The 22,717-nt window shown below is 48.5% G+C and overlaps 1 protein-coding gene and 1 long non-coding RNA gene across 2 annotated transcripts in view; both read left to right on the top strand.

Moving 5' to 3' along the window:
- Positions 1 to 22,717, top strand: part of LOC142469126 (uncharacterized) — a 194,493-nt gene that overhangs the window by 16,694 nt on the left and 155,082 nt on the right. The window lies entirely within an intron of this gene.
- The window catches only part of NRG4 (neuregulin 4), a 78,223-nt gene continuing 64,429 nt past the window's right edge, over positions 8,924 to 22,717 (top strand). The window contains exons 1-2 of the mRNA XM_075576057.1: positions 8,924 to 9,058; positions 15,482 to 15,534. Of these exons, the coding sequence (XP_075432172.1) occupies positions 8,931 to 9,058; positions 15,482 to 15,534 (181 nt within the window). The 5' untranslated portion in view covers positions 8,924 to 8,930. The remainder of the gene's footprint in view (positions 9,059 to 15,481; positions 15,535 to 22,717) is intronic.

Here is a 22,717-nt window from a genome sequence, read left to right as displayed (position 1 = left end):
AAGGAGAGACAGGGAGAGGAGGGAGGAGAGAGAGGGAGAGGAGGAAGGAGAGACAGGGAGAGGAGGATGGAGAGACAAGGAGAGGAGGAAGGAGAGAGAGGGAGAGGAGGAGGAATAAAGAGAGAGATGAGGAAGGAGAGAGGGAGAGGAGGAAGGAGAGACAAGGAGAGGAGGAAGGAGAGAGGGGGAGAGGAGGAAGGAGAGAGAGGAGGGAGAGGAGGAGGAGGAAGGAGAGGGGAGAGGAGGAGGAAGGAGAGAGAGGGAGAAAGAGGAGTGAGAGAGGGAGATAAGGAAGGAGAGAGAGGGAGAGAAAGAGGGGGAGAAGGAAGGAGAGAGAGAGAGAAGGAGCGAGAGAGAGGGAGAGGAGGAAGGAGTGAGAGAGGGAGAGGAGGAAGGACAGAGAGGGAGAGAGGGAGAGGCGAAAGGAAAGAGGGAGAGGAGGAAGGAGAGAGAGGGATAGGAGGAAGGAGAGAGGGAGAGGAGGAAGGAGAGAGAAGGAAGAGAATGAAGGTGAGAGAGGGAGAGGAGGATGGAGAGAGAGAGAAGGAGAGGAGGAGGAGGAAGGAGAGAGAGGAGAGGAGGGGTGAGACAGAGAGTGAAAGAAAGAGGGAGAGGAGGAAGGAGAGAGAGGGATAGGAGGAAGGAGAGAGGGAGAGGAGGAAGGAGAGTGAAGGAAGAGAATGAAGGTGAGAGAGGGAGAGGAGGACGGAGAGAGAGGAGAGGAGGAGGAAGGAGAGAGGAGAGGAGGGGTGAGACAGAGTGAAAGAAAGAGGGAGAGAAGGAGCACGAGAGGGAGAGGAGGAGGAAGGAGAGAGAGGGAGAGGAGGAAGGAGAAAGAGAGGAGAGAGAGAGAAGGAGAGGGGGAGGAAGGAGAGAGGAGGGGAGGGAGAGGATGAAGGAGAGAGTGAAGGACTATTGAATCACTCACTCATCTCTTCTCTTTCCTCAGGTAAAAACATATTCCAATTGTCTGTCTATCCTGATATCCTCCCATGCTGTGTATTTAGTTCTATTTAGGTAAAAACATATTCCAATTGTCTGTCTATCCTGATATCCTCCCATGCTGTGTATTTAGTTCTATTTAGGTAAAAACATATTCCAATTGTCTGTCTATCCTGATATCCTCCCATGCTGTGTATTTAGTTCTATTTAGGTAAAAACATATTCCAATTGTCTGTCTATCCTGATATCCTCCCATGCTGTGTATTTAGTTCTATTTAGGTAAAAACATATTCCAATTGTCTGTCTATCCTGATATCCTCCCATGCTGTGTATTTAGTTCTATTTAGGTAAAAACATATTCCAATTGTCTGTCTATCCTGATATCCTCCCATGCTGTGTATTTAGTTCTATTTAGGTAAAAACATATTCCAATTGTCTGTCTATCCTGATATCCTCCCATGCTGTGTATTTAGTTCTATTTAGGTAAAAACATATTCCAATTGTCTGTCTATCCTGATATCCTCCCATGCTGTGTATTTAGTTCTATTTAGGTAAAAACATATTCCAATTGTCTGTCTATCCTGATATCCTCCCATGCTGTGTATTTAGTTCTATTTAGGTAAAAACATATTCCAATTGTCTGTCTGTAAATCATCCCCCTACTGTCTTAATTTAATTCAGCTTTCACACTTGGGCAAGGCAAGGCAACACCCACCTTAGAAAAACCATTTGCTTTAACTACCCTCACATGTGCTAATTAAGTTTGTTGTGCCAACCAGGTGACTTTCTAAAAGTATATAAGTAAACTCCTAACAGCCATTGCTGCTAGCAGCCATGCTTTTAAGCAGATATGTTTCAAGTATTTATGAAGTTTAAAAAGGAAGTTCAAAAAGAAGTGGAAAAGTGGACAACACCTACTGCTTCTGATTCCTGCTTTTGATCTACGTTGGAAAGGAGGATCTCATCTATCTAAGACTGCACATCTCAACACTTAACTATTGCTGTGATGCCGCCTTTATTTTTTATATTTGCTGCAACCGCACTTATTTTCAAATTATGCACTTCCTTCCACCAGTCTCCTTATGTCTCTAACTCTATTCATATATCTCCATCTCTCCTTTCTTCCCCACTTCTCAGTTCACATGAACTCCTTTCTTACCTGCGTCCTCTGTCACCACACAGCTATATCCCCTGCACTAAAACACACCCCTACAAATCATCCTCACACATCCTCTTTCTATCCATGCTTCTCCTCCTTGCTTCTGGGGATATCTCTCCCAATCCTGGTCCCTGCCTTATTTCTACATGCTCTCGTCCTCGCCTCCCACATACAACTTCTACTCCTTCTGGTGTTAACCCCTCCAACCTCATACCCATCCCCTGCCACCCTCCCTCCTCTCTCCCTTTCTCCTGTGCCCTTTGGAATGCTCGCTCCCTCTCTAACAAGTTCCTCTCTGTGCATGACTTCTTTCTCTCTCACTCCCTGCTTCTCTTTGCTATAACTGAGACCTGGCTCACTCAGTCTGACTCTGCTCTGGAAGCTGCCCTCTCTTATGGTGGCCTTTCCTTCTCCCACACTCCGCGCCTTGATGGCAGGGGGTGGAGGTGTGGGGCTCCTGCTCTCATCTCTCTGCCGTTACCGAACTATTCCTATTCCCCCCTCTCTTGCCTTTCCCTCCTTTGAGGTTCACACTGTCCAGATCTTCTCTCCTCTCCCTGTTCATGTGGCGGTCATGTATCGCCCACCTACCTCTACTCATCCCCCTTCTGCCTTTCTCTCTCACTTTGAATCCTGGCTCTCTTTCTTCCTCTCCTCAGACTCCCCTGTTCTTCTCCTTGGGGACTTCAATTGCCACATTGATGACCCCTCTCTCCCTTGGGCTTCCCGCTTTCTTTCTCTAACCTCTTCTTTTGGCCTTCAACAGTGGACTGCAGCCAGCACCCACAAGGATGGCCACTACTTAGACCTGGTTTTCACTAAAAATTTCTCTCTCTCTGATTTCTCCATTTCCCCTTTTCCTCTCTCTGACCATCACCTCATCTCATTCTCTCTATCTCGCTTCTCAACTTCTCCACCTCCATCTACACCCCGGTTCTGCAGAAACCTGCGCTCTATTCACTTACCTGACTTTGAGTCCACGTTACACTCCTCCCTCTCCTCTCTCAGATCTGCTACAGACCCTGACAAACTGGTCAGGAACTACAACTCTGCCTTGTCCTCCTCTCTTGATCTACATGCCCCGCTTTCTCTCTGCCGCACTCGCCCTTTTAACCCTAGACCCTGGCTAAATTCCCACACGCGCATGCTGCGTTCCTCCACTCGTTCCTCTGAACGCCTCTGGAGGAAATCTCATACTCTCGCAGACTTCCTTCACTACAAATTTATGCTATCCTGTTTCAACTCTGCCCTCTCGCAAGCTAAACAAGCCTACTTTTCTTCACTAATCAACATGCACAAGTCTAACCCACGCCGACTGTTCTCTGTCTTTGATACTCTACTCAAACCACCCTCCGCTGCCTCTCCTTCCTCCATCTCCGCTCAGGACTTTGCTGACTATTTTAAGGAAAAGGTGGAATCCATACGTCAGAACATCCCCTCTGTTTCTTCCTCCCATCCTACACCTCTTCCTAACTCTCCTCCTGCCTTCCTTGACTCTTTTTCCACTGTCTCAGAGGAGGATGTGTCGCTGTTGATCGCCTCTTCTCCCTCTACCACTTGCCCTCTTGACCCCATTCCCTCCCATCTCCTAAAACCTCTTGCTCCTACTATAATCCCTACGCTCACGCACATTTTTAACTCCTCCCTCTGCTCTGGAACCTTTCCATCCTCCTTCAAACATGCAACAGTCATACCATTACTCAAAAACAGCAAGCTTGACCCTACCTGTCTTTCTAACTATCGGCCTGTCTCCCTCCTGCCTTTTGCCTCTAAACTCCTTGAACGTCTTGTATTCGCTCGCTTGCTCCATTTTCTCAACACCTATTCTCTCCTAGACCCTCTACAATCTGGCTTCCGTACTGCTCACTCCACGGAAACAGCCCTCACTAAAATAACTGACGACCTCCATGCTGCCAAAGACAGAGGTCATTACACTCTGCTCATATTACTCGACCTCTCTGCAGCATTTGACACCGTGGACCACCCTCTTCTCCTTCACATTCTCCATACTCTTGGCATTCGGAACAAAGCTCTATCCTGGATCTCATCCTACCTCTCCCATCGTACTTTCAGTGTCTCTTCTGCTAATACCTCCTCCTCCTCTATTGATCTCTCTGTGGGGGTACCCCAGGGCTCTGTCCTGGGACCTCTTCTCTTTTCTCTGTATACACTCTCTCTAGGTGACCTAATAACATCTTTTGGGTTTAATTATCACCTCTATGCTGACGACACACAAATATATTTCTCAACACCCGACCTTACACCTACTGTACAAACCAAAGTTTCTGAATGTCTCTCTGCTATATCATCCTGGATGGCCCTCCGCCGCCTTAAACTCAACATGGCTAAAACAGAGCTCCTCATACTTCCTCCCAAACCTGGCCCTACTACCTCCTTCCACATTACTGTTGGAACTACGATCATTCACCCAGTAGCCCAAGCACGCTGCCTTGGGGTCACACTCGACTCCTCTCTCACATTTGCCCCTCACATTCAAAACATTTCTAAAACCTGTCGCTTTTTCCTCCGCAATATAACAAAGATACGCCCTTTCCTCTGTTGCTCGACTGCTAAAACTCTGACTCAGGCCCTCATTCTCTCCCGTCTTGATTACTGTAACCTCCTGCTGTCCGGCCTTCCTGCCTCTCACCTGTCTCCCCTACAATCTATCCTTAACGCTGCTGCCAGAATCACTCTACTCTTTCCTAGATCTGTCTCAGCATCTCCCCTCATGAAATCGCTCTCCTGGCTTCCGATCAAATCCCGCATCTCACACTCCATTCTTCTCCTCACATTTAAAGCTTTACACTCTTCTGCCCCTCCTTACATCTCAGCCCTAATTTCTCGTTATGCACCATCCAGACTCTTGCGTTCTTCTCAAGGATGTCTTCTTTCTACCCCCTTTGTATCTAAAGCCCTCTCCCGCCTTAAACCTTTTTCATTGACTGCCCCTCACCTCTGGAATGCCCTTCCCCTCAGTACCCGACTAGCACCCTCTCTATCCACCTTTAAGACCCACCTTAAGACACACTTGCTTAAAGAAGCATATGAATAGGACTGTGGCTATTCTGAACACATGGCACATAAAGCTTGGCCCCCTGCAGATGCACTTACCAGAACTCCCTCCTACTGTCTCTGTACGTTCTCCCTACCTACCAATTAGACTGTAAGCTCCTCGGAGCAGGGACTCCTCTTCCTTAATGTCTAAAGCACTTATTCCCATGATCTGTTATTTATATTATCTGTTATTTATTGGATTACCACATGTATTACTGCTGTGAAGCGCTATGTACATTAATGGCGCTATATAAATAAAGACATACAATACAATACAATACAAATAAAGAGGAAGGGAAAGAGTGAGGGAGAGGGGGAAGGAGAGAGGGAGAGGGGGAAGGAGAGAGGGAGAGGAGGAAGGAGAGAGGCAGAGGAGGAAGGAGAGAGGCAGAGGAGGAAGGAGAGAGAGAGGGAGAGAAGGAGTGAGAGAGAGGAAGAGAAGTGAGAGAGAGGGAGAGGAGTGTGAGAGAGAGGGAGAGAAGGGGAGAGGGAGAGGAGGAAGGAGAGAGGGAGAGGAGGAAGGAGAGAGGGAGAGGAGAAATGAGAGAGAAGGAAGAGAATGAATGTGAGAGAGGGAGAGAAGGAGTGAGAGAGAGGAAGAGAAGTGAGAGAGAGGGAGAGGAGTGTGAGAGAGAGGGAGAGAAGGGGAGAGGGAGAGGAGGAAGGAGAGAGAGGGCGAGGAGGATGGAGAGAGAGGGAGAGGAGGAAGCGGAGAGAGGGGGAGGAGGAAGGAGAGAGGGAGAGGAGGAAGGAGAGAGGGAGAGGAGGAAGGAGAGAGGGAGAGGAGGAAGGAGAGAGAGGAGGAGGAAGGAGAGAGAGGGAGAGGAGGAAGGACAGAGAGGGAGAGAGGGAAAGGCGAAAGGAAAGAGAGGGAGACGAGGAAAGAGAGGGAGACGAGGAAGGAGAGAGAGGGAGAGGAGGAAGGAGAGAGAGAGGGAGAGGAGGAAGGAGAGAGGAGGAAGGAGAGACAGGGCGAGGAGGAAGGAGAGACAGGGCGAGGAGGAAGGAGAGACAGGGCGAGGAGGAAGGAGAGACAGGGCGAGGAGGAAGGAGAGAGAGGGAGAGGAGGAAGGAGAGAAGAGGAAGGAGAGAGGAGGAAGGAGAGAGAGGGCGAGGAGGAAGGAGAGAGAGGGCGAGGAGGAAGGAGAGAGAGGGCGAGGAGGAAGGAGAGAGAGGGCGAGGAGGAAGGAGAGAGAGGGCGAGGAGGAAGGAGAGAGAGGGCGAGGAGGAAGGAGAGAGAGGGCGAGGAGGAAGGAGAGAGAGGGAGAGGAGGAAGGAGAGAGAGGGAGAGGAGGAAGGAGAGAGAGGGAGAGGAGGAGGGAGAGGAGGAAGGAGAGAGGAGGAAGGAGAGAGAGGGAGAGGAGGAAGGAGATAGGGAGAGGAGGAAGGAGAGAGAGGGAGAGGGGGAAGGAGAGACGGAGAGGAGGAAGGAGAGAGAGGGAGAGGAGGAAGGAGACAGGGATAGGAGGAAGGAGAGAGGGAGAGGAGGAAGGACAGGAGGAAGGACAGAGGGAGAGGAGGAAGGAGAGAGGGACATGAGGAAGGAGAGAGAGGGAGAGGAGGCGTGAGAGGAGGAAGGAGAGAGAGGAGGAGTGAGAGGAGGAAGGAGAGACAGGGAGAGGAGGAAAGAGACGGAGAGGAGGAAGGAGATAGAGGGAGAGGAGGAAGGAGAGACAGGGAGAGGAGGAAGGAGAGACAGGGAGAGGAGGGAGGAGAGAGAGGGAGAGGAGGAAGGAGAGACAGGGAGAGGAAGATGGAGAGAGGGAGAGGAGGAAGGAGAGAAGGAAGGAGAGACAGGGAGAGGAGGAAAGAGACAGGGAGAGGAGGAAGGAGAGAGAGGGAGAGGAGGAAGAATAAAGAGAGAGATGAGGAAGGAGAGAGGGAGAGGAGGAAGGAGAGACAAGGAGAGGAGGAAGGAGAGAGGGGGATGAGGAAAGAGAGACAGGGAGAGGAGGAAGGAGAGAGAGGGAGAGGAGGAAGGAGACAGGGAGAGGAGGAAGGAGAGAGGGAGAGGAGGAAGGAGAGAGGGAGAGCAGGAAGGAGAGAGGGAGAGGAGGAAGGAGAGAAGGAAGGAGAGACAGGGAGAGGAGGAAGGAGAGACAGGGAGAGGAGGAAGGAGACAGGGAGAGGAGGAAGGAGAGAGGGAGAGGAGGAAGGAGAGAGGGAGAGGAGGAAGGAGAGAAGGAAGGAGAGACAGGGAGAGGAGGAAAGAGAGACAGGGAGAGGAGGAAGGAGAGAGAGGGAGAGGAGGAAGGAGAGACAGGGAGAGGAGGAAGGAGAGAGGGGGATGAGGAAGGAGAGAGAGGGCGAGGAGGAAGTAGAGACAGGGAGAGGAGGAAGGAGAGAGAGGGAGAGGAGGAAGGAGAGAGAGGGAGAGGAGGAAGGAGAGAGAGGGAGAGGAGGAAGGAGAGAGAGGGAGAGGAGGAAGGAGAGAGAGGGAGAGGAGGAGGGAGAGGAGGAAGGAGAGAGGAGGAAGGAGAGAGAGGGAGAGGAGGAAGGAGATAGGGAGAGGAGGAAGGAGAGAGAGGGAGAGGGGGAAGGAGAGACGGAGAGGAGGAAGGAGAGAGAGGGAGAGGAGGAAGGAGACAGGGATAGGAGGAAGGAGAGAGGGAGAGGAGGAAGGACAGGAGGAAGGACAGAGGGACATGAGGAAGGAGAGAGAGGGAGAGGAGGAGTGAGAGGAGGAAGGAGAGAGAGGAGGAGTGAGAGGAGGAAGGAGAGACAGGGAGAGGAGGAAAGAGACAGGGAGAGGAGGAAGGAGATAGAGGGAGAGGAGGAAGGAGAGACAGGGAGAGGAGGAAGGAGAGACAGGGAGAGGAGGGAGGAGAGAGAGGGAGAGGAGGAAGGAGAGACAGGGAGAGGAGGATGGAGAGACAAGGAGAGGAGGAAGGAGAGAGAGGGAGAGGAGGAGGAATAAAGAGAGAGATGAGGAAGGAGAGAGGGAGAGGAGGAAGGAGAGAGGGAGAGGAGGAAGGAGAGACAAGGAGAGGAGGAAGGAGAGAGGGGGATGAGGAAAGAGAGACAGGGAGAGGAGGAAGGAGAGAGAGGGAGAGGAGGAAGGAGACAGGGAGAGGAGGAAGGAGAGAGGGAGAGGAGGAAAGAGAGACAAGGAGAGGAGGAAGGAGAGAGGGGGATGAGGAAAGAGAGACAGGGAGAGGAGGAAGGAGAGAGAGGGAGAGGAGGAAGGAGACAGGGAGAGGAGGAAGGAGACAGGGAGAGGAGGAAGGAGAGAAGGAAGGAGAGACAGGGAGAGGAGGAAAGAGAGACAGGGAGAGGGGGAAGGAGAGAGAGGGAGAGGAGGAAGGAGAGAGAGGGAGAGGAGGAAGGAGAGAGAGGGAGAGGAGGAAGGAGAGACAGGGAGAGGAGGAAGGAGAGACAGGGAGAGGAGGAAGGAGAGACAGGGAGAGGAGGAAGGAGAGACAGGGAGAGGAGGAAGGAGAGAGGGGGATGAGGAAGGAGAAAGAGGGAGAGGAGGAAGGAGAGACAGGGAGAGGAGGAAGGAGAGAGAGGGAGAGGAGGAAGGAGAGAGAGGGAGAGGAGGAAGGAGAGAGAGGGCGAGGAGGAAGGAGAGACAGGGAGAGGAGGAAAGAGAGACAGGGAGAGGAGGAAGGAGAGAGGGGGATGAGGAAGGAGAGAGAGGGAGAGGAGGAAGGAGAGACAGGGAGAGGAGGAAGGAGAGACAGGGAGAGGAGGAAGGAGAGAGGGAGAGGAGGAAGGAGAGAGAGGGAGAGGAGGAAGGAGAGAGAGGGCGGGAGGCAGAGGGAATCTGCCCATGGGAGGGGCATTGCTGCAACCTGTGTGTAATTCAGGAAGTTACATATTACACAGGTATTGCATGGGTCTGTGTCACTGTCACACAGCAGCGGAGACACCAGACGGTCCTATAGATGCCAGAATTCTGTAAGTACTGCTCAACGTGTGGCTCTGTGTGTATGTGAGTGTGTGCTCCAATAAGACTATGTCTCTCTGCGTGTTATTATATCTCTGTGTGTTATTATATCTCTCTGCGTGTTATTATATCTCTCTGTGTGTTATTATATCTCTCTGCGTGTTATTATATCTCTCTGCGTGTTATTATATCTCTCTGCGTGTTATTATATCTCTCTGCTTGTTATTATATCGCTCTGCGTGTTATTATATCTCTGTGTGTTATTATATCTCTCTGTGTGTTATTATATCACTCTGCGTGTTATTATATCTCTGCGTGTTATTATATCTCTCTGTGTGTTATTATATCTCTCTGTGTGTTATTATATCTCTCTGCGTGTTATTATATCTCTCTGCGTGTTATTATATCGCTCTGCATGTTATTATATCGCTCTGCATGTTATTATATCTCTCTGCGTGTTATTATATCTCTCTGTGTGTTATTATATCTCTGTGTGTTATTATATCTCTGCATGTTATTATATCTCTCTGCGTGTTATTATATCTCTGTGTGTTATTATATCTCTGCATGTTATTATACCACTCTGCGTGTTATTATATCTCTGTGTGTTATTATATCTCTGCATGTTATTATATCTCTGCATGTTATTATATCTCTCTGCGTGTTATTATATCTCTGCGTGTTATTATATCTCTCTGCGTGTTATTATATCTCTCTGCGTGTTATTATATCTCTCTGCGTGTTATTATATCTCTGCGTGTTATTATATCTCTGTGTGTTATTATATCTCTGTGTGTTATTATATCTCTGCATGTTATTATACCACTCTGCGTGTTATTATATCTCTGCATGTTATTATACCACTCTGCGTGTTATTATATCTCTGCGTGTTATTATATCTCTGCATGTTATTATATCTCTCTGCGTGTTATTATATCTCTGCGTGTTATTATATCTCTCTGCGTGTTATTATATCTCTCTGCGTGTTATTATATCTCTCTGCGTGTTATTATATCTCTCTGCGTGTTATTATATCTCTGCGTGTTATTATATCTCTCTGCGTGTTATTATATCTCTGTGTTTTATTATATTTCTGCGTGTTATTATATCGCTCTGCGTGTTATTATATCTCTGTGTTTTATTATATTTCTGCGTGTTATTATATCGCTCTGCGTGTTATTATATCTCTCTGCGTGTTATTATATCTCTCTGCGTGTTATTATATCTCTCTGCGTGTTATTATATCGCTCTGCGTGTCATTATACCTCTGCGTGTTATTATATCGCTCTGCGTGTCATTATACCTTTGCGTGTCATTATACCTCTTCGTGTCATTATACCTCTGCGTGTCATTATACCTCTGCGTGTCATTATACCTCTGCGTGTCATTATACCTCTGCGTGTCATTATACCTCTGCGTGTCATTATACCTCTGCGTGTCATTATACCTCTGCGTGTCATTATACCTCTGCGTGTCATTATACCTCTGCGTGTCATTATATCTCTCTGCGTGTTATTATATCTGTGCGTGTTATTATATCTCTGCGTGTTATTATATCTCTGCGTGTTATTTTATTGCTCTGCGTGTTATTATATCTCTGCATGTTATTATATCTCTCTGCGTGTTATTATATCTCTGCGTGTTATTATATCTCTCTGCGTGTTATTATATCTCTCTGCGTGTTATTATATCTCTGCGTGTTATTATATCTCTCTGCGTGTTATTATATCTCTGTGTTTTATTATATTTCTGCGTGTTATTATATCGCTCTGCGTGTTATTATATCTCTGTGTTTTATTATATTTCTGCGTGTTATTATATCGCTCTGCGTGTTATTATATCTCTCTGCGTGTTATTATATCTCTCTGCGTGTTATTATATCTCTCTGCGTGTTATTATATCGCTCTGCGTGTCATTATACCTCTGCGTGTTATTATATCGCTCTGCGTGTCATTATACCTCTGCGTGTCATTATACCTCTTCGTGTCATTATACCTCTGCGTGTCATTATACCTCTGCGTGTCATTATACCTCTGCGTGTCATTATACCTCTGCGTGTCATTATACCTCTGCGTGTCATTATACCTCTGCGTGTCATTATACCTCTGCGTGTCATTATACCTCTGCGTGTCATTATACCTCTGCGTGTCATTATATCTCTCTGCGTGTTATTATATCTGTGCGTGTTATTATATCTCTGCGTGTTATTATATCTCTGCGTGTTATTTTATTGCTCTGCGTGTTATTATATCTCTGCATGTTATTATATCTCTCTGCGTGTTATTATATCTCTGCGTGTTATTATATCTCTGCGTGTTATTTTATTACTTTGCATTGTATTACATTTCTCTGCAATGGGTTGCTGACCATCTGGAAATGAAGGAGTTAACAAACGATCTGCCTGATTGCCTGCACCGGATCCTATAAGTAATCCGTGGTAATAAGTGATCTGATATAAGCACAGTAAGCAGAGAATGAAAGCCCGCTGCCCAGCTCCTCTTAGGCAGATATTCTGCACAGGGAAACACGGGGGGGGGATTTCCCCATTCTTATCTCTATATGGCAGGAAACACTGGGGGGGATTTCCCCATTCTTATCTCTATGTGGCAGGAAACACTGGGGGAGATTTCCCCATTCTTATCTCTATACGGCAGGAAACACGGGGGGGATTTCCCCATTCTTATCTCTATGTGGCAGGAAACACGGGGGGGATTTCCCCATTCTTATCTCTATACGGCAGGAAACACTGGGGAGATTTCCCCATTCTTATCTCTATGTGGCAGGAAACACTGGGGGGGATTTCCCCATTCTTATCTCTATATGGCAGGAAACACTGGGGGAGATTTCCCCATTCTTATCTCTATATGGCAGGAAACACTGGGGGGGATTTCCCCATTCTTATCTCTATATGGCAGGAAACACTGGGGGGATTTCCCCATTCTTATCTCTATATGGCAGGAAACACTGGGGGGGATTTCCCCATTCTTATCTCTATATGGCAGGAAACACTGGGGGGATTTCCCCATTCTTATCTCTATATGGCAGGAAACACTGGGGGGGATTTCCCCATTCTTATCTCTATATGGCAGGAAACACTGGGGGGGATTTCCCCATTCTTATCTCTATATGGCAGGAAACACTGGGGGGATTTCCCCATTCTTATCTCTATGTGGCAGGAAACACTGGGGGGGTTTCCCCATTCTTATCTCTATACGGCAGGAAACACGGGGGGAGATTTCCCCATTCTTATCTCTATATGGCAGGAAACACTGGGGGGGGAGATTTCCCCATTCTTATCTCTATATGGCAGGAAACACTGGGGGAGATTTCCCCATTCTTATCTCTATATGGCAGGAAACACTGAGGGGGATTTCCCATTCTTATCTCTATATGGCAGGAAACACTGGGGGGGATTTCCCCATTCTTATCTCTATATGGCAGGAAACACGGGGGGAGATTTCCCCATTCTTATCTCTATGTGGCAGGAAACACTGGGGGGGATTTCCCCATTCTTATCTCTATATGGCAGGAAACACTGGGGGGGATTTCCCCATTCTTATCTCTATATGGCAGGAAACACGGGGGGAGATTTCCCCATTCTTATCTCTATGTGGCAGGAAACACTGGGGGGGATTTCCCCATTCTTATCTCTATATGGCAGGAAACACGGGGGGAGATTTCCCCATTCTTATCTCTATGTGGCAGGAAACACTGGGGGGGATTTCCCCATTCTTATCTCTATATGGCAGGAAACACTGGGGGGGATTTCCCCATTCTTATCTCTATATGGCAGGAAACACGGGGGGAGATTTCCCCATTCTTATCTCTATGTGGCAGGAAACACTGGGGGGGATTTCCCCATTCTTATCTCTATACGGCTGGAAACACTGGGGGGGATTTCCCCATTCTTATCTCTATATGGCAGGAAACACTGGGGGAGATTTCCCCATTCTTATCTCTATATGGCAGGAAACACTGAGGGGGATTTCCCATTCTTATCTCTATATGGCAGGAAACACGGGAGGAGATTTCCCCATTCTTATCTCTATATGGCAGGAAACACTGGGGGAGATTTCCCCATTCTTATCTCTATGTGGCAGGAAACACTGGGGAGATTTCCCCATTCTTATCTCTATGTGGCAGGAAACACTGGGGGAGATTTCCCCATTCTTATCTCTATATGGCAGGAAACACTGGGGAGATTTCCCCATTCTTATCTCTATGTGGCAGGAAACACTGAGGGGGATTTCCCCATTCTTATCTCTATATGGCAGGAAACACTGGGGGGGATTTCCCCATTCTTATCTCTATAGGGCTGGAAACACTGGGGAGATTTCCCCATTCTTATCTCTATGTGGCAGGAAACACTGAGGGGGATTTCCCCATTCTTATCTCTATATGGCAGGAAACACTGGGGGGGATTTCCCCATTCTTATCTCTATAGGGCTGGAAACACTGGGGAGATTTCCCCATTCTTATCTCTATGTGGCAGGAAACACTGAGGGGGATTTCCCCATTCTTATCTCTATATGGCAGGAAACACTGGGGGGGATTTCCCCATTCTTATCTCTATAGGGCTGGAAACACTGGGGAGATTTCCCCATTCTTATCTCTATATGGCAGGAAACACGGGGGGGGAGATTTCCCCATTCTTATCTCTATAGGGCTGGAAACACTGGGGAGATTTCCCCATTCTTATCTCTATGTGGCAGGAAACACTGGGGGGGATTTCCCCATTCTTATCTCTATACGGCAGGAAACACTGGGGGGATTTCCCCATTCTTATCTCTATGTGGCAGGAAACACTGGGGGGATTTCCCCATTCTTATCTCTATACGGCACTGGGGGGATTTGTACAAAGTTGTGAGATTTTTCTACATTTTTTTTTAGTATCTATACCCTTCCATCTTAATAATGAACACGCTGCGCTGTATAATGATGCTGAGTATCTCTATACCCTTCCAGCATGATAATGTATGTGCTGCGCTGAATAATGATACTGAATATCATTACAGGCATACCCCAGTTTAAGACACTCACTTTAAGTACACTCGCGAGTAAGGACATATCGCTCAATAGGAAACCGGCAGCTCACGCATGCGCCTGTCAGCACGTCCTGAACAGCAATACCGGCTCCCTACCAGTACCGAAGCTGTGCGCAAGCGGGGAGACTATAGAGCCTGTTACACATGTGTTATTTACATCAGTTATGCACATATATGACGATTGCAGTACAGTACATGCATCGATAAGTGGGGAAAAGGGGGTGCTTCACTTTAAGTACATTTTCGCTTTACATACATGCTCCGGTCCCATTACGTACGTTAATACGGGGTATGCCTGTGTTACATAGTTACATACATGCTCCGGTCCCATTGCGTACGTTAATGCGGGGTATGCCTGTGTTACATAGTTACATACATGCTCCGGTCCCATTGCGTACGTTAATGCGGGGTATGCCTGTGTTACATAGTTACATACATGCTCCGGTCCCATTGCGTACGTTAATGCGGGGTATGCCTGTGTTACATAGTTACATACATGCTCCAGTCCCATTGCGTACATTAATGTGGGGTATGCCTGTGTTACATAGTTACATACATGCTCCGGTCCCATTGTGTATGTTAATGCGGGGTATGCCTGTGTTACATAGTTACATACATGCTCCGGTCCCATTGCGTATGTTAATACGGGGTATGCCTGTGTTACATAGTTACATACATGCTCCGGTCCCATTGCGTATGTTAATGCGAGGTATGCCTGTGTTACATAGTTACATACATGCTCCGGTCCCATTGCGTATGTTAATGCGGGGTATGCCTGTGTTACATAGTTACATACATGCTCCGGTCCCATTGCGTACGTTAATGCGGGGTATGCCTGTGTTACATAGTTACATACATGCTCCGGTCCCATTGCGTATGTTAATGCGGGGTATGCCTGTGTTACATAGTTACATACATGCTCCGGTCCCATTGCGTACGTTAATGCGGGGTATGCCTGTACTCACTTACAGCCCCTGATAATGAACGTGCACCGCTGTATAATGATAATGAGTATCATTACACACTTCAAGCCCCTGATAATGCATGTGCGACACTGTATAATGATGCTGACTATCTCTATACCCTTCCAGCACCTGATATTGAACGTGCTGCGCTGTATAATGATGCAGAGTATCTCTATACACTTCCAACTCCTGGTAATGAACGTGCTGCATTGTATAGTAACGCTGAGTATCTCTATCCACTTCCAGCACCTGATATTGAACGTGCTGCGCTGTATAATGATGCAGAGTATCTCTATACACTCCCAACTCCTGGTAATGAACGTGCTGCATTGTATAGTAACGCTGAGTATCTCTATCCACTTCCAGCCTGATAATGAACGCGCTTCGCTGTATAGTAACGCTGAGTATCTCTTGTCTTTCCCAGAAAGCCGCCTTCCCAGCAGCCCGCGGATATCCGTCTGCATAATATGACAACAGGTAAAAGGACATGTATTGGGATCCCACAGCTGCTCTCCGTCCTGCATTAAAGCAATCACACGCGGGTACTGATACCCGCCGGGCACAGAGACGTGGGCATCTTGCAATCACACGTGGTACTGATACCCGCCGGGCACAGAGACGTGGGCATCTTGCAATCACACGCGGGTACTGATACCCGCCGGGCACAGAGACGTGGGCATCTTGCAATCACACGCGGGTACTGATACCCGCCGGGCACAGAGACGTGGGCATCTTGCAATCATACGCGGGTACTGATACCCGCCGGGCACAAAGACGTGGGCATCTTGCAATCACACGCGGCGTACTGATACCCGCCGGGCACAGAGACGTGGGCATCTTGCAATCACACGCGGCGTACTGATACCCGCCGGGCACAGAGACGTGGGCATCTTGCAATCACACGCGGGTACTGATACCCGCCGGGCACAAAGACGTGGGCATCTTGCAATCACACGTGGTACTGATACCCGCCGGGCACAGAGACGTGGGCATCTTGCAATCACACGCGGGTACTGATACCCGCCGGGCACAAAGACGTGGGCATCTTGCAATCACACGCGGGTACTGATACCCGCCGGGCACAGAGACGTGGGCATCTTGCAATCACACGCGGCGTACTGATACCCGCCGGGCACAGAGACGTGGGCATCTTGCAATCACACGCGGCGTACTGATACCCGCCGGGCACAGAGACGTGGGCATCTTGCAATCACACGCGGCGGACTGATACCCGCCGGGCACAGAGACGTGGGCATCTTGCAATCACACGCGGGTACTGATACCCGCCGGGCACAAAGACGTGGGCATCTTGCAATCACACGCACGGACTGATACCGCCGGGCACAAAGACGTGGGCATCTTGCAATCACACGCGGGTACTGATACCCGCCGGGCACAAAGACGTGGGCATCTTGCAATCACACGCGGCGGACTGATACCCGCCGGGCACAAAGACGTGGGCATCTTGCAATCACACGCGGGTACTGATACCCGCCAGGCACAGAGACGTGGGCATCCTGCAATCACACGCGGGTACTGATACCAGCCGGGCACAAAGACGTGGGCATCTTGCAATCACACGCGGCGTACTGATACCCGCCGGGCACAAAGACGTGGGCATCTTGCAATCACACGCGGCGGACTGATACCCGCCGGGCACAAAGACGTGGGCATCTTGCAATCACACGCGGCGTACTGATACCCGCCGGGCACAGAGACGTGGGCATCTTGCAATCACACGCGGCGTACTGATACCCGCCGGGCACAAAGACGTGGGCATCTTGCAATCACACGCGGCGGACTGATACCCGCCGGGCACAAAGACGTGGGCATCTTGCAATCACACGCGGCGTACTGATACCCGCCGGGCACAAAGACGTGGGCATCTTGCAATCACACGCGGGTACTGATACCCGCCGGGCACAAAGACGTGGGCATCTTGCAATCACACGCGGCGTACTGATACCCGCCGGGCACAGAGATGTGGGCATCTTGCAATCACACGCGGGTACTGATACCCGCCGGGCACAAAGACGTGGGCATCTTGCAATCACACGCGGTGGACTGATACCCGCCGGGCACAGAGACGTGGGCATCTTGCAATCACACGCGGGTACTGATACCCGCCGGGCACAGAGACGTGGGCATCTTGCAATCACACGCGGCGGACTGATACCCGCCGGGCACAGAGACGTGGGCATCTTGCAATCACACGCGGCGGACTGATACCCGCCGGGCACAAAGACGTGGGCATCTTGCAATCACACGCGGCGGACTGATACCCGCCGGGCACAAAGACGTGGGCATCTTGCAATCACACGCGGGTACTGATACCCGCCGGGCACAAAGACGTGGGCATCTTGCAATCACACGCGGGTACTGATACCCGCCGGGCACAGAGACGTGGGCATCTTGCAATCACACGCACGGACTGATACCCGCCGGGCACAAAGACGTGGGCATCTTGCAATCACACGCGGGTACTGATACCCGCCGGGCACAAAGACGTGGGCATCTTGCAATCACACGCGGGTACTGATACCCGCCGGGCACAGAGACGTGGGCATCTTGCAATCACACGCGGCGGACTGATACCCGCCGGGCACAAAGACGTGGGCATCTTGCAATCACACGCGGCGGACTGATACCCGCCGGGCACAGAGACGTGGGCATCTTGCAATCACACGCGGGTACTGATACCCGCCGGGCACAAAGACGTGGGCATCTTGCAATCACACGCGGCGGACTGATACCCGCCGGGCACAGAGACGTGGGCATCTTGCAATCACACGCGGGTACTGATACCCGCCGGGCACAGAGACGTGGGCATCTTGCAATCACACGCGGCGGACTGATACCCGCCGGGCACAGAGACGTGGGCATCTTGCAATCACACGCGGCGTACTGATACCCGCCGGGCACAGAGACGTGGGCATCTTGCAATCACACGCGGCGGACTGATACCCGCCGGGCACAAAGACGTGGGCATCTTGCAATCACACGCGCGGACTGATACCCGCCGGGCACAAAGACGTGGGCATCTTGCAAAACGTCCTGCCTTCTTCCTGGTGATAATTCAGGCCCAGGGTTCCTATATACAAGTGCACTGGAAGTAACCAGCTTCACATGGCAAAGCCAGTGATTATCCTCACACTGAGGAGACTCAAAAGGTAAAAAAAACCTGCTGTCTGTGAGTAGGTTACTGGCTCTGCACTTCTTTAACCCAGGCTGTGCTCAAAAGCTGTGTAATGCAGCAGGCAGAAGCTTATAGGGGGGTCCATGTTAAAATGGGCAAGAAGCTAAATGTGATACAGTGCGAGTGCTCATTTGCATGTCGTTACCCAGAATCCCTGGCTGCAGTGGAAGCGCTGTATGCTAAGAGATAATGGGGAAGGGCAGGGTTCTCACAAGGTATATTTAATTTGCTATATACAAGGGAGAATTCCTTGGTTGTTTCTACTTTGCCCCTGAATAGTGTTCCCTCTTCCCAAAGCATGCTGATTCCATGAAAACATTGCGAGCTGACAGTGTATTACCTGCGTGTAAAGCATTTTAACCCTTCGATGTGCCCGAGGTGGCAGCAAAGCGATATAATAACATGCAGAGCAATGCGTTGCGGGCCCCTCTGGCAGTGAAGCAGTTAAAGGTACATTTAGTTAATTTCAGTTCTAGGTGACGTCTTGTTCGGGGCAAATAATATGGCCGCTGTGTCAGTTCTCATCCCATAGTCACTATCAAGACATTAGTATTAGTCATTGGGGCTAAACGCTTCCCCCGCACAGGGAGTATTAGGGGTCTGAAATATTGGGGCTTTAGACTGGCTGACCTCATAGTGTATATTATTATTTTTCATTTGATGTTTTTTTGCCTGTCTCCCCCAGAACAGAAAGGGTCAGTCCCACAGGGTACAAGAAACAGCTCCTTCCATGAGTTAGGTGACCAAGAGGCAGCACAGTATTTATTGGGTTAAACGTATGTATGTATATCTTTATTTGTATAGCGCCATCCATGTACAGAGCGTGTCACAGCAGTAATATACGGGACATCATAATATAATCCGTAATGGGAAGAAGCGCTTCAGACATAAAAGTAACATTAGGAAGAGGAGTCCCTGCCCCGAAGAGCTTACAATCTAATTGGTAAGTAGGAAGAACGTACAGAAACAGTAGGAGGGTGTTCTGGTAATTTATTTAGTTATTTATAAATATGTTTTACCAGGAAGTGATACATGGAGAGTTACCTCTCGTTTTCACATATGTCCTGGGCACAGAGTTAAGACAAATAATACACAGTTACATTAAGTGAACAGGGTATACATTATATACAAGACATTGCGTGCACAGTTAGAGATAATATATATTATGGGCGTATGTAACAGTTACAGACCAGATTAAAATGTGAGACAGCTTTAGTTTTGACAGAACGTAGCCTGGTGGCGGATATGAGAGTCTCGGGTAGATTGTTCCGGGTGTGAGGTGCACGGTAAGAGAATGAGGAGCGGCCGGATACTTTGTTGAGCTTTGGGACCATGGAAAGTCCCCTGGAGTCAGATCTCTGATGATAAGTGCTGCGTGTGGTAGGGGTGAGGAGCTTGCTCAGATACAGGGGTAGCTTGCCCAGAAAGTATTTGAAGGCAAGACAGGAAAGGTGAAGTTTGCGCCTAGACTCGAGTGATGACCAATCTAGTTCTTTGAGCTTTTCGCAGTGATGTGTGTTGTAGTTGCATTGGAGAACAAAGCAGCATATTGAATTGTAGAGGGGTCTAGTTTGCAAGGTGAGTCTGGGGTGCCGTGTCATATACTATGTCTCCATAGTCTATAGTTGGTATTAGAATCTGCTGTGCAATGCTCTTTCTGACCAGCAGGCTTAGGGAGGATTTGTTCCTATAAAGTACACCTAGTTTGGCATAGGGTTTGGATGTCAGGGTATCAATGTGCACCCCAAATGTTAAATGGGAGTCAAACCATATGCCCAAGTATTTGAAACTAGTGGCAGGGGCTGGGGTGGTGTTATAGTTGGTTCTGATCTGAGGCTCCAACACTGGAAGCTTTAGAAATGTAGCCTTGGTCCTGAATACCATTGTTACAGTCTTGTCAGTGTTTAAAAACAGTTTGTTTTGGGAAATCCAGTTTTCAAGTCTCAAAAAGTCAGATTGAAGTATGTGTCCAAGGTCAGAGAGGCTAGGGCTGTATTGTGTCATCTGCATACATGAGTATTGAAGCTCCCTTACAAGCGGTACAGGTAGATCATTGATGAAGGCTGAAAAGAGTAGGGGCCCCAAAAAAGAGCATTGTGGGACTGTAGGTGATATGCAAGGGGTTGGAGTTAGAGCCTGAGATAGACACATGTTGGGATCTTGCGTTGTCTTCCAGGTGGGGGGAGCGCTTTAATTCTCAAGGTGATATGCGGGGAAAAATGGAAAATACAATAGTGCAGATGGTAATAAAAATATATGTGTATACAATAGTCTCTGTATTTGTCTCACTCACAATGGATCAAATATATCAGACGTATCAGAGATCCATCTCTCACTGATAGGAGCCCTTTACTGGAAGCCCTCTGGTGATGGAAGTCTTACAGCTGTATATCTGGTAGGCTTGATGTATGTTCATAAAGTACTAAATGTACCTCCCAAGGATTGTAAAAAAGAAAGAAAGAGAGCGCACAATAGTGTGGTATGAAAGGGGTATAATGTAGCACAAAAATAACATATAAGTAATGCACTCACATTTGATTATATAAGATAGTACGTTGGAGAGGACTGTTGGTGACTCGCGGGGGGACGCCGGTATGTTGAGTCACTGGGGAAGACTTCCGCGTACGTCACATCCGCTAGTGTCACCTCCTGTGACGGCTACAGTCAGAAGCTGCCTGCTACTCCGGTTCCTGTGGCTTGCCAGCACCTCCCCGCGCTAATTCCCAATGTACAGTGTCCTCGAACGGCTGATTCTACGCGTTTCGTAGCCGTAGCCACTTCTGCAGGATTTACCTGATAGGTAGGAATGAAACCAGTTTAAAGCATACTTCCCTATTCCAGAGCTCTGAAGTTTATTTAGCAAGATAACATGATCAACTGTATCAAAAGCCTTTGCAAAATCTAGGAATACTGCACCAGTGAGTTGTCCCCGTTCCATTCCACACTGGATCTCATTGCAAACTTTTAGCAGGGTAGTTACTGTGGAGTGTTTGGGGCGAATGTCAGATTGTAATTGGCTAGGGAAATTTGTCTTGGTATAGAAATCGCTTAATTGGGAGTGAACACATTTTTCCATGACTTTGGATAGTATTGGGAGTAGTGAGATTGGCCTGTAGTTTGAGACAGTATTTTTGTCCCCATTTTTGAAGATTGGGACAGCTCTGGCAGTTTTCCAGGTCTTAGGGATATGGCCTGCAGACAGGATAGAGTTGATTAGGGAAGCAAGCGGTTTGGCAATGGCTGGGGCACCAAGTCGTAGGAATTTAGATTGCAGTAGGTCAGTATCACATTGGCTGGTTAGTTTTAATTTGAGGAGCACTTGTGTAATCTCCTCTTCGGATACTGGGACAGATTGACACACCCACAAAATAATCATTGAATGCATTTGCAATGTCAGTGGGATTTGCCAGAGTAATATCCTCCTTAATGATATTAGATGATTGTTGATGGTTAGGAGGCTGGAATATATTTGTTGATAACCTACCAGAAGTTAGCTGGGTTTGATGTATTCTGGTGGATTGTCAGTGTAGTATTGGGTTTTTGTGTGTCTTGTTTTCCTTGTGCATATATTCCCCAGGCATCTGTAGTTATTAAAATCCTTGGTACTGCCAGTTTCTTTGTAGCTTTTCCATAAGGCATCCATAAGATGGTAGAGTGCTATAAGGTCAGTTGTAACCCACGGAAGGTGGATCCCCCATACTCTTATTCTGCATAGTGGAGAACTCTGATTGAAATTAATTGAGCGCAGAATCGAGGTTGGGTATTACGTCGATTCTGTACCAAGGGCAATTGATGAGATAAGCCAGAAACTGTTGTGGGTTAAAGTTTCTAAATGTTCTAATGAGGAGAACTTTGGGGATTTATTGGGGTGGTCTGATTTTCCTTACACAGTACTCTATTGCATGGTCACTGAAAATGTCAGGAAGGATGCCAGAGGATTGGATTCTGCTGGAACTAGAGGAGAGAATCCAGTCTAGCAAGGACTGGTTGTGAGATATTAGGTTTGTGCGTGTGGGTTGGTAAATTAGTTGGGCTAGGTGCAGTGATATGAGTTGTGTCTGGATTTTGTTGTTTTTGGGGTCAAGCCAGTTGTAGTTGAAATCTCCAAGAACTAGCAGCTCACACTTCCTGTTCAGAGAGGAAATGTATCCAAGAAACTGGGTGATATCAGTCAGGGATTGTAGAGGGGCTTTAGGGGGGCGGTAGATGCCAGCAATCAAAACGGGCTTACAAAAGGGGAGGCAAATTTTGCCAACTAGGATTTAAAAAAGGGTGGCCTTGAGGGGCATTTTAGCAGCATAAATTGTAAGGTGTCTGCATTATAGAATAACACCCCTCCTCCTCTCTTTCACCTATCTCTCCTAGAAATGGAGTATCCCTAAATGGCGATATTTGCACCTAAGGTTTTAGGGGTTAGCCATGTTTCTGAGAGAACGATGGCTTTGGGTTTATGCGTAAAGCACC

Source organism: Ascaphus truei, chromosome 18 (assembly GCF_040206685.1).
Source record: "Ascaphus truei isolate aAscTru1 chromosome 18, aAscTru1.hap1, whole genome shotgun sequence".
Taxonomy (NCBI): domain Eukaryota; kingdom Metazoa; phylum Chordata; class Amphibia; order Anura; family Ascaphidae; genus Ascaphus; species Ascaphus truei.
This window is presented reverse-complemented; position numbering and strand designations above follow the sequence as displayed.